The sequence below is a fragment of the Grammomys surdaster genome, unplaced genomic scaffold (assembly GCF_004785775.1).
Source record: "Grammomys surdaster isolate TR1022 unplaced genomic scaffold, NIH_TR_1.0 150, whole genome shotgun sequence".
Taxonomy (NCBI): domain Eukaryota; kingdom Metazoa; phylum Chordata; class Mammalia; order Rodentia; family Muridae; genus Grammomys; species Grammomys surdaster.
This window is the reverse complement of record NW_021604608.1, coordinates 19,399,968-19,414,117: the sequence shown is the minus strand read 5'-3', so window position 1 is coordinate 19,414,117 and position 14,150 is coordinate 19,399,968. Positions and strand designations below refer to the sequence as shown.

Sequence of the window (14,150 nt, the reverse complement as noted above, 5' to 3'; positions counted from 1 at the left end):
CTTTTTTTTTTTTTTTTTTGGTTTTTCGAGACAGGGTTTGTCTGTGTAGCCCTGGCTGTCCTGGAACTCACTCTGTAGACCAGGCTGGCCTCAAACTCAGAAATCCACCTGCCTCTGCCTCCCAAATGCTGGGATTAAAGGCGTGCACCACCACCACCGCCCAGCCTCTTTCTCTCTTTCTTGAGTCAGGGCTTCTCTTTGTAGCCCCGGCTGTCCTAGAACTTGCTTTGTAGACCAGGCACACCTCACACTCACGTAGATCCACCTGCCTCTGTCTCCCAAGTGCTGGGACCAAAGGCATGCACCACCGGACCCAGCTTGGAAACATTACGTTTCTGTGGAGGAAAGGACTAGGCCCTGGAACAAATCGAAGCAATTTTTCTGAAGCTAGATGCCCAAGTTTCCTTGTGCAGAGGTGGGACAGCTGCAGGGAAGGCTACAAACATGTCTCCCTGAAGGTAGGAGATTTTCAGATTGCCCGGAACTGAGCTACTTAGTGTTTCCAACATCATCTTTTCCATTCACGTAGGGTAGGCAAAGCATGATGGGTGAGGCAAGGAAAGATGGCCGACTGCCAGAAGTCAGCCTGGGTACCCTTGGTATTTTTACTGAGGCAAGTCTTGCAATCTTAAAGGTTATTTAATAGAATGTTTTATTTCTGTAGTTTCACAAGTGCTAACAGAGAACTTTTAACTCTCTTGCTTAGGCTTCTAAGGGATCTACTAGACTTAGCATGGTTTTAATATTTCTTGGTAAGTGTATCCACATAGAAGAATGCAGCATAACCATTAACCATTAAAGTTGAGAATATGACTGTAGAATACAGTAAGTTAAAAAAAAAGCCATATATAGAGACTATATATGGTGTTTCTTCAGTTCAGAAATAAGATTATGCCAGGCATGATGATGCATGCCTTTCATTTCAGCACTCAGGAGTCAGATCTTTCTAAGTTTGAGGCCAGCTTGGTCTATATAGAGAGTTCCAGAATAGAGCTGCATAATAGAGAAACCCTGTCTCAAAAAGATTATAGCACACACACATACACATGTGCACATGTGTATGTGTATATGTATATATGCATATGCAGTGTATATCATATATATGTGTATATATATCATGTATATATGTATATATATGTACATATGTTCCTATGTGTATATGTATCATATATATGTATATGCATTGTATATCATATATTATATATATATATATATATATATATATATAATATATATGAGAACATGTACTTAGACAAAGTACACTAGGAGTATACACAAAAAGCAAAGGAGCTGCCTGAAGCAGTCAGTAGGGATGGGATAGAACTGAGGAGTCTGGAGAGGTATTTCCTTGTAACATTCTACTTTGGCACCAAAAGGATGACTCAGCTGGTAGAGGCTCTAGCCACCAAGATCCAAGTTCACTCTCTGGGATCCACGTGGTAGAAGGAAGAATTGGCTCCTCCCCAAAATGTACTTTTATGTGTATCATTAAGAATACTTAGTAGAGTTCTAAAATTCCCAGGCTTCCCTCTTTGGGGAACTAAAACTGTTAGTTTGTTTGTCTGTTGCAGTTCTAAGACTCTTAACTCTGCCTTATGTCATGTATGCTGAGCAAACTCTTCCACAGACCTAGATACATTCTTGGGAAGCACTGTGATTAGGCTGACCCAGAGTACCTCCTGTGATCCACACAGGAATCCACAACAAGTTGTTAAGCTCTCTGATTACTATTTTTCTTCTCTTTGGGTTGCATGAATGGGTTTGATTCGGTGATGTCTGAGACCTTGGCAGAAACTGAAATGACTGGTCATTTTGATGGTAGTTATAGTGAGTAACCAGATATTCCTATACACGAATCAGTTCCTTGTAAGTTTTTAGTATCAATCAGTTAGGTGTAGTAAAACCTAGTGATTGTTAAAAACATACTAAAATCAGTGCAACAGTATTAATAACTGCAGAAGTTACTTTCCTGGGCTAGGGAGATGGCAGAGCAATAAAGTGCTTACTGTGTGACCCTAAAGACAAGAGCCAGAGACAGTATGGCTAGGGACTGCTGGCTGGACAACCGCAGCTCCAGGCTCAAGAGCAGTAGAGGAACATGAAGTGGACCACAGGCCTCTGCATGCCCACACATAGGTGTGCACACCAGCAAACAAACACACTTGAAAATGCTTTCCTTTAGCCTTTTCTTGTTTTCTGATTAAAGTTGAAATAGAGTCTTAAGATTATTGTCCAATACTTAAAAATAATCTGTTGATGCCAATTTTAAGTATTTAAGGGGCATTTTGCTCTATTTTCTGCTGCTAGAACAACACCAGGGATGGATGGCTTACAATGTACAGGAATGTCTTGGCTCAGGGTACTGGAGGTTGACAAAACCAAGATGGAGGGGCTGACATCTGGCACCTTGCTGTTTTGCTGTGTCATTCCCTGGAGGAAGAACAAAACAGCATGAGCTCAAACCTGTAGCTGTAAGCCCTGTTATAACAGGCATTAATCCATTCAGGGTAGCGCCCTCAGTCATAAACTCCTCCTTTTGTGCCCCACCTCCAAGCACTTTAGCATTGGGAATTAAGTTACCCACGTGATTCTTGAGGAATAAATTTTAGCCAAGCAGGAGCTTAATCTTAAAGACGGATCTGAATCATAGAACCAGTCTCAACATCTGTGACCATCTAAACCTGTTGGAAAACTCGCCTTTGTAAGCTCAAATTGCACTGGTGGATAAATTTACTCTTGGCTTTCCCCCTCCTCCTCTTCTTCCTCCTCCTCCTCTTCCTTTTCCTCCTTCTCTTCCTCTCATCTTCTTCCTCCTCTTCCTCTTCTCCTTCTTCATCTTCTTTTCTTCCCCCTCTTCCCCTCCTCCTCTTCCTCCTCATCTTCTCCTTTTCTTCCTCTTCTCCTTCTTCATCTTCTCTTCCCCTCTTCTTCTTCCTCCTCCTTTTCCCCTCCTCCTCTTCCTCTTTTGTTCATCTTCTCCTCTTCCCCTTCTTTTCTTCCTCCTCTCTTCTTCTTTTCCTTCTTCCTCTTCTCCTTCATCTTTTCCTCTTTTTCCCCTCTTCCTCTTCCTCCTCTCCTCCCTTCTCCTCATCTTCCTTCTTTTTCTTCTCTGTTGGATTTTTCAAGACAGAGATTCTCTGTAGTCCTGGCTGTGCTGTCCTAGAACTTGCTCTGTAGACCAGGGTATCTTTGAACCCACATCCACCTGCCTCTGCCTCCTGAGTGCTGGGATTAAAGGAATCTACCACCACAGCCTGCTTTTATTCTACTTCTTTACTGTCTAACTATCAGGACGTTATAATTTTGTGGCGTGTGCAATACTATCAGTTGTTATAAACTCTCTCTTTTTCGTGCTAGCACAGTGGAGGAGAAGCTGAGTCATCTGGAACAATATTTTTCACTGGAAATTTTCATAATTCCTGAGTAAACATAGAAAATGTCTCCCAGTATCTGACATTTTGTGATGAATATGCCAGTGATTTGTCCAGTTTTCTGTTTTCAATGCTAAAATATTGCTAATTGTTTTCCTTTTAGTTCAGCCATGGTTGAGATTAAGAAGATCTGTTGCATTGGTGCGGGCTACGTCGGTGGACCCACATGCAGTGTCATTGCTCACATGTGCCCTGAGATCAGGGTAACGGTTGTGGATGTCAACGAGGCAAGGATCAATGCGTGGAATTCTCCAACCCTTCCTATTTATGAGGTAAACTATATATGAAGCAGCTCCTTGTTTTTGTGCTTGTTGTTTTCTTACAGTGTTGGTTAACTATTTTATACATACTACTATTGTGCAATCTATGATGGCAACCAAGTCAATGAAAAAAGTCTGGCTGGGCATGCTCGTAACACCCATAATCTCCGCTTTCAGGGGGACTGAAGCAAGTTCAAGGTCTGCCTGGTCTACATAGCTAGTTTAAGGCCAAGCAGGACAACACAGAGAGACCCTTCCCAAAACAAAGCAAAGGTTCTGCATAGTGCTAGGGTGTAGTTCATGCTAGCTTGATTAGCCAACATATGGCCCTGGGTTCCAGATAATAAGAAAAAGAAAGAAAAAAAGAAAAGCAAACTAGGTGTTCTACTGGATAAGAGGCTGAGGCAGGAGGATTACTAAACTACATCCATAATGAGTTCCAGGCCAACCTGGGCTATATCAAGAACAAAATGCTAAAAGTATACAATAAAGATTTCTGATAAGAAATGTTATGGGAGTGTAGCACATGATTAGTGTGTGACGGGCCCTGGATTTCCTCTCCAGTACTGCAAGAGAGAAAAAGAAGAAATTAAGGACAATACAGTGACAGTTGTGTCAAGTATGCTGAGATAACAAGCCCTTAGAAAGAAGTGTACGGGCTGGGGTATTGCTCAGTCGTGGAGTGCTTACACAGCATGCACAAATCCTGCGTTGTTTCCTAAGAGGAGGCATGGTGGTCCACTCAAGAGTTGGAGTCAGAGGAACAGGCCCCCGAGAGTGAGCTTGAGGCAGTTTGGGATACATGAGACCCCCATCTCAGAAAATAACAGACCTCTGGGTGTCATGGTGCATGCCTTTAACTCCAACACAGGCAGGCTGATCTCTACGTTTAAGGCTAGCCTGGTGTACAGATCATACATATTCCAGTACAGCCAGGGCTACAGAGAGAGACCCTTCCTCAAAAAAAATTCTTCCAAATTTAGCACTTGGGAGACAGAGGCTGGCATATCTCTGAGTTCCAGACCAGCTGGAGGTGCCTACAAACAAACATTTTATGTATAGGACTCATAGTTATTGGTACATACTTGTGGAATACAGTGTGATATTTCATATACAGTGCTTAATGATCACCCTGGAACATTTATCATTTACTTGTATTAGTAGAATTTTATGAAACTATTTAAAAATACATCTGATTAACAGGTACCAGCCAGCTGGATGGTGGTGGTGCACAACTTTAATCACAGGACTTGGAAGGCAGAAGTAGGCAGATCGCTATAAATTCGAGGCCAGCCTGGTCTACAGAGTAAGTTTCAGGACAGCCAAGGCTACACAGAAAAACCCTGTCTTGAAAAAAACAAAAACAACAACAACAACAACAAAAAACCCAAACCAACCCAAAAATCAAAAACCCAGTTACCAGCTATTGTCTCTAGAAGTCCCTTTTCTTATCCAGCTGGACTTCTGAACTCATCCGACACTCTATCGTACTTTCCTGCCTCTGGTAGTTTCTGTTTTACTCTGTGTCTGTGAGATCAGCTCCTTCAGCATTCCCATCATTTAGAACGTGTGGCATTTGTCTTGCTTTGCCAGATTTCTTCATTGAACAGAAGACTGAATATGTTCTCTGCAAAATCCCAACTCCATAACCTTCTCTCTCATTTTCTAGAACCTAGTCAAAATAACCAAAGGCATCCATCCAGGACAGGTAGTGGCACCGTGTTTGTTTTAGTGGTTTATGTATGTTGCTGGTCCTGTTTACATTTAAGTAACAGGAATATAAGTTTACAATTATTCCTCATCCCAAAGCTTATGTTAAAAGGCCTCAGGGCCAGGGAGATAAGGGCTCAGCAGAGGAAGGCATTGCTGCCAAGCCTGATGACCTGAGTTTGATCCTGGAACCCCTAGAGTGGTAGGAAAGAACTGATTCCCCAGAGTTATCCTCACCCTCTGACTTCCGTATGCACACCATGGCAAGCACACACCATGGCAAGCACACACCATGGCAAGTGCGCTCGCTTTTGTTCTCTCTCTCACTCACTCTCTCTCTCTCTCTCTCTCTCTCACACACACACGCACACACACACAAATGAATGTAAATAATTTAAAATGTAATAAAGAATAGATGTGACATGTATGAATGTTTTACATACATGTTTGTATGTAGATGGACAGTACGCATGCTTGGTGCTCTTGGAGGTCAGAAGAGGACCTTGGATCCCCTGGAACTGTTACGATGGTTGTGAGTCACCATGTGTGTGCTGGGAATCAAACTCCATTTCTCTGTAAGAGCAGCCGGTGGCGCTCTAAACTGCTGAGTCATCTCTCCGCCACCCTCCATAAAGTCTTCAAAAACAAAATAAGGACATCTCTGATGTGCACACACACACACTCCCATATCCAAAATAAATATAGGGTTCTTTTTGTTTTGTTTTGGTTGGTTTGGTTTTTCAAGACAAGGTTTCTCTGTGTTTCCCTGTCTGTCCTGGAACTCACATTGTAGACCAGGCTGGCCTCGAACCACAGACATGATCCGCCTGCCTCTGCCTCCCAAGTGCTGAGATTAAGGCCGTGCACCACCACAGCCAGCTCTCAATTTTTTTTTAACATAAATATATTACCAGTAAAATTGCGTGGGGAAAAAGTAATAAAGATTTTCAGTGTTTCTTACAGGAGGACTTAGAAAAATACTTCCTGATGTCTGTTTGTATGAAGTAAATAGTGACTTTTGCAATCACGTTGATGATATGAGTCACACAGTGGGGGGAACTACGTTTATAATGACAGTGCAGAATGTTTGCTTGAAATCACAGGGCCTTGAAGGATCTGATAATAGTTGATACGGAGGAGTTAATGGTTAACACATCACCCAGGTACATGGTCAATAATGACACAGCATTTTAGAGCAGCTGATCTTTGTGTGAATTCAGCTTTGCTTCATTTCACACTGACAGCCTTACTTACTGTGTTCTGTGTATGAGCCCCCCTTTGTTTCTTTTTTGGTGCTCACAGTACCTCCCAATGTAGCCCGGGCTGACCTCAAATTCTCTGTGTAGTTCATCCTTGCCTCAGACTCCGTTCTCCTGGCTCGGCCTTCTAAATGTCAGGACTGCAAGTGTGCACGGCCATACCCTGCCGTCCTCAGCTATTCTAAAAACACTACCAGGAAATCTAGACCTTTAAGTTAGAGCACCACCGTCCTCTTGACCAGGGTGATTCTGTGGTTGTCTTCTCAAGACTGATGATAATACTGAGTGCTCAACTCCTTTTCCCTTTTTCCTTCTCTAGCCTGGGCTAAAGGAAGTAGTCGAATCCTGTCGAGGGAAAAATCTGTTTTTTTCTACCAATATTGATGATGCCATCAGAGAAGCCGATCTAGTATTTATTTCTGTAAGTAATTTGCTTTGCCATGTGATTTTTTAAACCTGTCTGTCTGTAAAAGCTTCATGGTTTTATTTGGTATTAAGCCATAACAGTGCTCTTTTTTTTTTTTTTCAAAAAAGCTAACACCAAGAAAACACTTTAATCAAACTACAGAAACAATGGTTATAGTACAGAATATTCATAAGCAAAAGATACACCATGTTTAAAGTACTTACAAAGTTACAAACCATTTGCTTCCTTAACATTTTCTGATTTTTAAGCATAATAGTGCTTTTAACCATGATAATATATTTGCATGTAATAGGCAGTCCTTTAGAGTGGGAACCTGTGCATTCATTTTTGTCTCCTGGACTTAGCTTGGAACCCACCTGCTCACCCCATATCTGGCACACGTACGGCAGCTTCTCCACAAGAGCTCTCTTGATTCTTCCAGTTGTTTCTTTCAGTGGCTATGTATGTAAAATGTGTTATTCTGTGAGAGTTAAGGCCATTATGGGTGTTGATTAGTTAGTTAACTGATAGTCTGGGCTATCTTGAAAGCACCAAACAGCCTTCATAGGCCCTCTCTTCTTCATCCCAAATGCTCTCACTAGGTGAACACACCAACAAAAACATATGGCATGGGAAAAGGCCGGGCAGCAGATCTGAAGTATATCGAAGCTTGCGCTCGCCGCATTGTGCAGAATTCAAATGGGTACAAAATCGTGACTGAGAAAAGCACGGTCCCCGTGCGGGCAGCAGAGAGCATCCGGCGCATATTTGATGCCAACACCAAGCCCAACCTGAACTTACAGGTATGACGAAAGAAATCAAATTCTTCTTAAAAGTTACCTGCAATCCATTCTCTCCTAAAACTTTCTTTTGTATTGCTGTTCTAGGTCCTGTCCAATCCCGAGTTCTTGGCAGAGGGAACAGCCATCAAGGACCTGAAGAACCCGGACAGAGTCTTGATCGGAGGGGATGAAACCCCAGAGGGCCAGAAAGCTGTCCGGGCACTCTGTGCAGTGTATGAGCACTGGGTTCCTAAGGAGAAGATCCTCACCACCAACACGTGGTCCTCAGAGCTTTCCAAGCTGGTTAGTGCAGACCTTGCAACCCCTCATTACAGTGTTCTTGTGTTGAGGCAGGGTATTCTATGTTACTCAGGCCAGCGTCAGATTCAAAACCCAGCTTCCTGACTGTGGGGATCACCACACACACACACACACACACACACACACTCACACACTCACACACACACACACACACCTCGCATTTACTTTGTTCTATTTTTCAGTGCTGGGGATTAAACCTGAGCCTTACCTGTTAGTCGTGTTCGCACTGCATGGCATCCCAGTCCTTCCATTTTAAGTTGTGTTTTCTAACCGGCCTTCCACTGTCAGTATCTCTTATACTGTGATAAGATTTGCATCACCTCAGTGAATGTACTGCCCGGCCTAAGTTGCTCTTTTGTTCATCACCTTCTCCCGTCCCTCTTTTATCTAAAGGCAGCCAACGCCTTCCTCGCCCAGAGGATCAGCAGCATCAACTCCATAAGCGCCCTGTGTGAAGCGACGGGCGCAGATGTGGAGGAGGTGGCAACAGCCATCGGGATGGACCAAAGAATTGGGAATAAGTTTCTAAAAGCCAGCGTTGGTAAACAAAATGTTCTCTACATATTTCTCTAGTAAATGGGTTACTAACACTTCCAGGTTTGTGGGACCTCTTTATGGGAGAAGTTTGTTTGTTTGTTTGTTTGTTTGTTTTTAATTTAACATCTGTTTTTTTTTTTTTTTTTTTTCGAGACAGGGTTTCTCTGTATAGCCCGGGCTGTCCTGGAACTCACTCTGTAGACCAGGCTGGCCTCGAACTCAGAAATCCGCCTGCCTCTGCCTCCCGAGTGCTGGGATTAAAGGCGTGCGCCACCACCGCCCGGCTAACATCTGTTTTTTTTGTTGTTGTTGTTTAAAAGATTTGCTGGGCAGTGGTGGTGCATGCCTTTAATCCTAGCACTCTGGAGGCAGAAGCAGGTGAATCTCTGTGAGTTTGAGGCCAGCCTGGTCTACAGAGGGAATTGCAGGACAATTAGGGCTACACAGAGAAACCTTGTCTCAAAAAGAAAAAAAAAATTTTAAAAAGAAAAAAAATTCTAGAGGTGCTGGTTTGATGGCTGAGTGGTTAGAGTACTGGCTGCTCTTGTAGAGGACCCATGTATAATTCCCAGTACCCACATGGTAACCCACAAGCATCTGGAAGCATCTGGACACGAGTTCCAGGCGTCCTAAGCTCTCCTGACTTACTAGGCGTGGATGTGGTACATATGTATACATGCAGGCAAAACATTCATACACATAAAATAAAATAAATCTTTAAAACACAAATCTAGGGCCTGGGAGATGGCTCCATGGGTAAGGGCCCTGTCCCCAGGCCTGGTGAATGGAGTTTGAACTCACTGTAAAAATGAGAGAGCAGACTCCCTCCGGCCATCCCCTGACTCCACACAGTACCGTCCATTAGGTTGTAAAGATTAAGTGAAGCTGGGCATACTGTGGACGTCTCTTATCTTTGCCTTTAGGAAGTAGAGGAAGGAGGATCGGGAGTTTGAGGCTAGCCTCTGTTATATGTTGCCCAGGATACCCTTGAACTTGTGTAGCCCAGGCAGGTAGGAGTCTTCTATGCTCCTACCTCAGCCTCCAAGGTAATTGGAATTATAGGCATGTGCCACCAGGCCTGGCCACACATATTTGCCCTTACCCCAGTCTGTACATTTCCTTTACTCTAGCTGTAAAGTAAATTTCCCATTATTGGTGGTAGTTAGACTGTATTATAGCACTAAAAATACTTTATAGAGCACAACTTAGTGAAACCCTGTCTCATAATAAAACATACAGAAAGGGGTTAGGTAGGACAGGGCTCAGTGTTAGAGTGCTTGCCTAGCACGCCCAAGGCGTGGATTCAGTCCCACCACCACGAGTGTACACACACACACACTCACACACACACACTGTTTTTGAGGCTATATGTCACTACCCTGCCCTTCTGATGTTTTCTCCAACTATAATAAAACTATTAATAAAAGACACACTATGTGTCACGTCTTCACCAGTGTTTTACCCTTTAAGTTTTTTTTTTTTTCCTTTGAAGACAGAAGTTCATACAGCCCAGCTGGCCTAAACTTGCTTTATAGTCACGGTTGGCCTCCAGCTCCTTATCCTGCCTGTGCCTCTCATGCTCCAGCATTACAGATGTGGGACACTGTGCTTGACATCTTCAGTGCTCTGGATTAATAAGACGGTGCTGTGACTCTTTTTTTTGAGGGCATTCACGTTAGAGGAATGTTTTGTAACTTGCTCAGAATCAAATACTGAGGCCAGATGTTTCTGACGCTGAGGTTTTGACCTCCCGGCTGCAGGCTGAATTACACTAGCTCAAAGGTGAGCTAGCACACCTTGGCCCACATCCACCCCACAGTCCATTGTACACAAGAGTTCTGGGGACAGAGTCACCCCGCACCCACAGCCTTTCTCTTCTCCTGGCTACTTTGGAGCTGCAGTGGCAGAGGTTAACAGTCGTGGCAGGGATTTTATGGCCCACAAAGACGGAAATATTTACCGTCAGGCCCTTTACCTTAGAATTTTACTAACTCTGTAGTAAAGTAGGAGACATAGGGAATCATGCCAGGTAAGTGACAGAAGTAATAGAAGAGAAATGTGAGGAAAAGGTCAAGTTGGGGCTGGAGAAATGGTTAAGAATGTTTATTCTTGTGGATGACCCATGTTTATTCTGGCACTCCCACGACCTCTCTAAATCAGCCTGAATCTAACCTCTGAGAAACATGCACAATATACATGCAAGCAAAATACTCACGGGTAAATAAAAAGGAAAGTTCTCTTTTAAAAGGACAAAGGTCAAATGTAGCTTTAATGAAACCTGTGTCGGGGAGCCAGGAAGTACTTGAAGAGCTGATTACCTATAAATGTCACATGATTTATAAGCCACTTTTTCTTTGTTGTTTCATCTTGATACAGGGTCTTACGTAGCCCAGGCTTGGCTTAAACTCACCGTGTAGTTGCAAAAAAATTTCTGCTATCTGAATTTTATTACTTAAAATCTGAATAAAAGTTGCCGACGGTGTGTACGCTTTGCCTCGGGATTTAGTTTCTGGGTCTTACCTGAAAATATTGTCAGCTTATTTTGTTCCCTCAGGTTTTGGTGGGAGCTGCTTCCAAAAAGATGTTCTGAATTTGGTTTATCTCTGTGAGGCTCTGAATCTGCCTGAAGTAGCTCGTTACTGGCAGCAGGTACATATCTTTGTAATTAATAACTTCTCATTAGATTCTAATTAAACATGGCACCCTTGGTGGAATGGTTTTGCATTTCCTTATTTCAGGTTTATCTAATGAGTGTCTGTTTTCAGTTCATTTTTTTTCCTAGTCAACTGTGATGGGCATTTTTAATACACCAATATTTCTTATTTTTAAACGAAATTTGCTCCCCGAATAAGCCAGGAAGTAATATTATCCTTTATGTTTTGGTACTTGTGTTTGAGACTGTCTCCTGTAAACAGGCTGGTCTTGAACTTACTTTGTAGCTGAGAGTGCCCTTGAACACCTACTCCCTCTGCCCCCTCCTCCCCAGTGCTAGACTTCTAGGCATGCCCCATCATAAGGCTCTGTGTCACTGTGTCATTCAGGCTACCCTGGAACTTGTTGTGAAACTTGCTTTTCTATGAAACTTAAGAACCAGCACTGTAATATAGGTATAGGTAGTTAGTATCTGTGGATACTTTCAGTTTCATAGAGCTAAAACAGGATCCCTTCCCAGCTTATCAAATGCTTGCTTGTTCTGGGTACTCTTTGGGAGCACTTTGTATGCAGAATATCACTTGGTCCTCATCACTAACAGCATCCCCAGTCTTAGATGAAAAGAGACTCTGAGAAATGACATAATTTGCTCAAGGTACCTGCCAGGTTATGCACAAATGCTTTTCTCTGAGTTCATAATCTTCCAGACGTCAACAATGGCTATGAGCAGGTCTGTAGAGATGGCTCGCTTTTCATGTGTTTCACTCAACCTGGCAGGTGGCTTTATCTTGCTGTTCATTATGCAGAAGATGCCGATGAAGTCCTGACTTTCCAACACTTTCTGTGCTCCTTTTCAAGCTCCGGAGACTGGAGATGGTCCCTGGGAGGTTTTGAAAAAGCTTCTTTCCCCTGTGTTTACATCATCTGCCATTTAGACTTGGTGTCAGACGCTCTCAGACTCTCTTGCTCTTAGATATTTGGGTGAAAGCTTATCAAGTACTTGTGATGTCAGGGTTTGTGCAGAAGCAGCTCCCGCTCTGTTCTCACAGTAAGCTCTGGTGACCGGTGAGTTGAGCCTATGAGGGGTTAAGGAAGCTGCCGGCAGGTATGCCTTATCTAGGCTTGCCTTGTAGCTGATCTGAGATGCCTTCAGAATTCAAGCCTAGCCATGTGGTCCATCTTCTCATCCACCCCAGCTTCACTCACAGCAGATCAAGTAAAAGAAAGTGAACATTTCATTTCAGGAAGGCTCTAAGGAAGGGAATTGGTGTATTTTATTACTATTTTACTTATTTGTCCATTTTGTCTTTCGAAAAACAGGGTTTCTCTGTATACCTGTAGCTGTCCTGTAATTTGCTCTCTAGACCAGACTAGCCCAGAACTCAGAATTCTGCCTGCCTTCCACATGCTAGGATTAAAGGTGTGTGCCACCACATCTGGCAATTGGTGGATTTTTAATTTTCAGATTTAAGGGCAGTGGTGGCGCATGCCTTTAATCCCAGCACTTGGGAGGCAGAGGCAGGTGGATTTCTGAGTTTGAGGCTAGCCTGGTCTACAAAGTGAGTTCCAGGACAGCCAGGGCTATACAGAGAAACCCTGTCTTGAAAAACAAAAAACAAAACAAAACAAAAAGACTACAACAAGCAGATTTAAATCTAAATAACAAAGTGTTAGGTAAACTTTGTCATTAATATGGAAGCTGTATATTTGTATAGTAGAATTTACTATAAAACCACATGTATGTCCTAGACTATACTTTTGTAAGCTAATATTTTACATTATACATATAATTTCAGGTCATAGACATGAATGACTACCAGAGGAGAAGGTTTGCATCACGGATCATAGACAGCCTGTTTAATACAGTGACCGATAAGAAGATAGCTATCTTGGGGTTTGCATTCAAAAAGGATACAGGCGATACCAGGTACCTGTTTTTTAAAACATTTTAAAAAAATGTGTGTGTGTATGTGTGGGGTTTTTTGTTTGTTTGTTTGATTGATTGATTTTAATCTTACTGATGTCTACCAAATACAGTATTAATCTCGGGAAGTAGAGGTAGAGACAGGCAGATCTCTGTGAGTTGGAGTCTAGCCTGGTCTACATAGCAAGTTCCAGGCTAGCTAGGATAGCGTGGTGAGGAGTGTATGCACGAGTGCACATGGTATGTGTGTGGCAGTCAGAGAACAAGTTTGAGTAGTCAGTTCTCTCTTCCTCAGTGAAATCCACTTTTACCTGCTAATTATTTCACTGGCTTGCTTTAAAACATGTCCGGGCCAGAAGTGCATAAAAGCACTTGCTTCTAAGCCTCATGGGATTCAACATGGTGGAAAGAAAGAGCCAGTCCCTGCAAGTTGTTCTCTGATTACCACTTGGTACACATACATACACACACACACACACACACACACACACACACACACACACTACATGTAAAAAAAACAATAAACAAAAAACCCCATTTCAAACCCTTTGAGGGTATGGAACCTTTCCTCTTATCCTTATCTTTCAATTGGTAGAAATGAATGGACGCTCATGTATGTATACATATGTGTATATGTATTTTCTATAGTATTTTATTCTCCATTATATAAAGATGCCAGGAGAGGGGTGTTAGTATGGTTTCACAATAAGCAGAAGAGATGTGTGTCTCCTTTTTCTCTCTCTGTGTGAACATTGGTGCATGTGTGTGTGTGTGTGTGTGTGTGTGTGTGTGAGAGAGAGAGACAGAGAGACAGAGAGACAGAGAGACAGAATAAAAAAGCATGAGTATCCTCAGCTGTTAAGCTTAA

The 14,150-nt window shown here is 42.8% G+C and overlaps 1 protein-coding gene across 1 annotated transcript in view; it reads left to right on the top strand.

Annotated features, from left to right (window-relative positions):
* Nucleotides 1-13,325, top strand: part of Ugdh (UDP-glucose 6-dehydrogenase) — an 18,337-nt gene extending 5,012 nt beyond the window's left edge. The window contains exons 2-8 of the mRNA XM_028765276.1: nucleotides 3,535-3,703; nucleotides 6,980-7,081; nucleotides 7,669-7,869; nucleotides 7,954-8,151; nucleotides 8,563-8,710; nucleotides 11,261-11,355; nucleotides 13,155-13,325. Coding sequence (XP_028621109.1) covers nucleotides 3,542-3,703; nucleotides 6,980-7,081; nucleotides 7,669-7,869; nucleotides 7,954-8,151; nucleotides 8,563-8,710; nucleotides 11,261-11,355; nucleotides 13,155-13,310 — 1,062 coding nt within the window. The 5' untranslated portion in view covers nucleotides 3,535-3,541 and the 3' untranslated portion in view covers nucleotides 13,311-13,325. The remainder of the gene's footprint in view (nucleotides 1-3,534; nucleotides 3,704-6,979; nucleotides 7,082-7,668; nucleotides 7,870-7,953; nucleotides 8,152-8,562; nucleotides 8,711-11,260; nucleotides 11,356-13,154) is intronic.
* The last annotated feature ends 825 nt before the right edge of the window (nucleotides 13,326-14,150 follow it).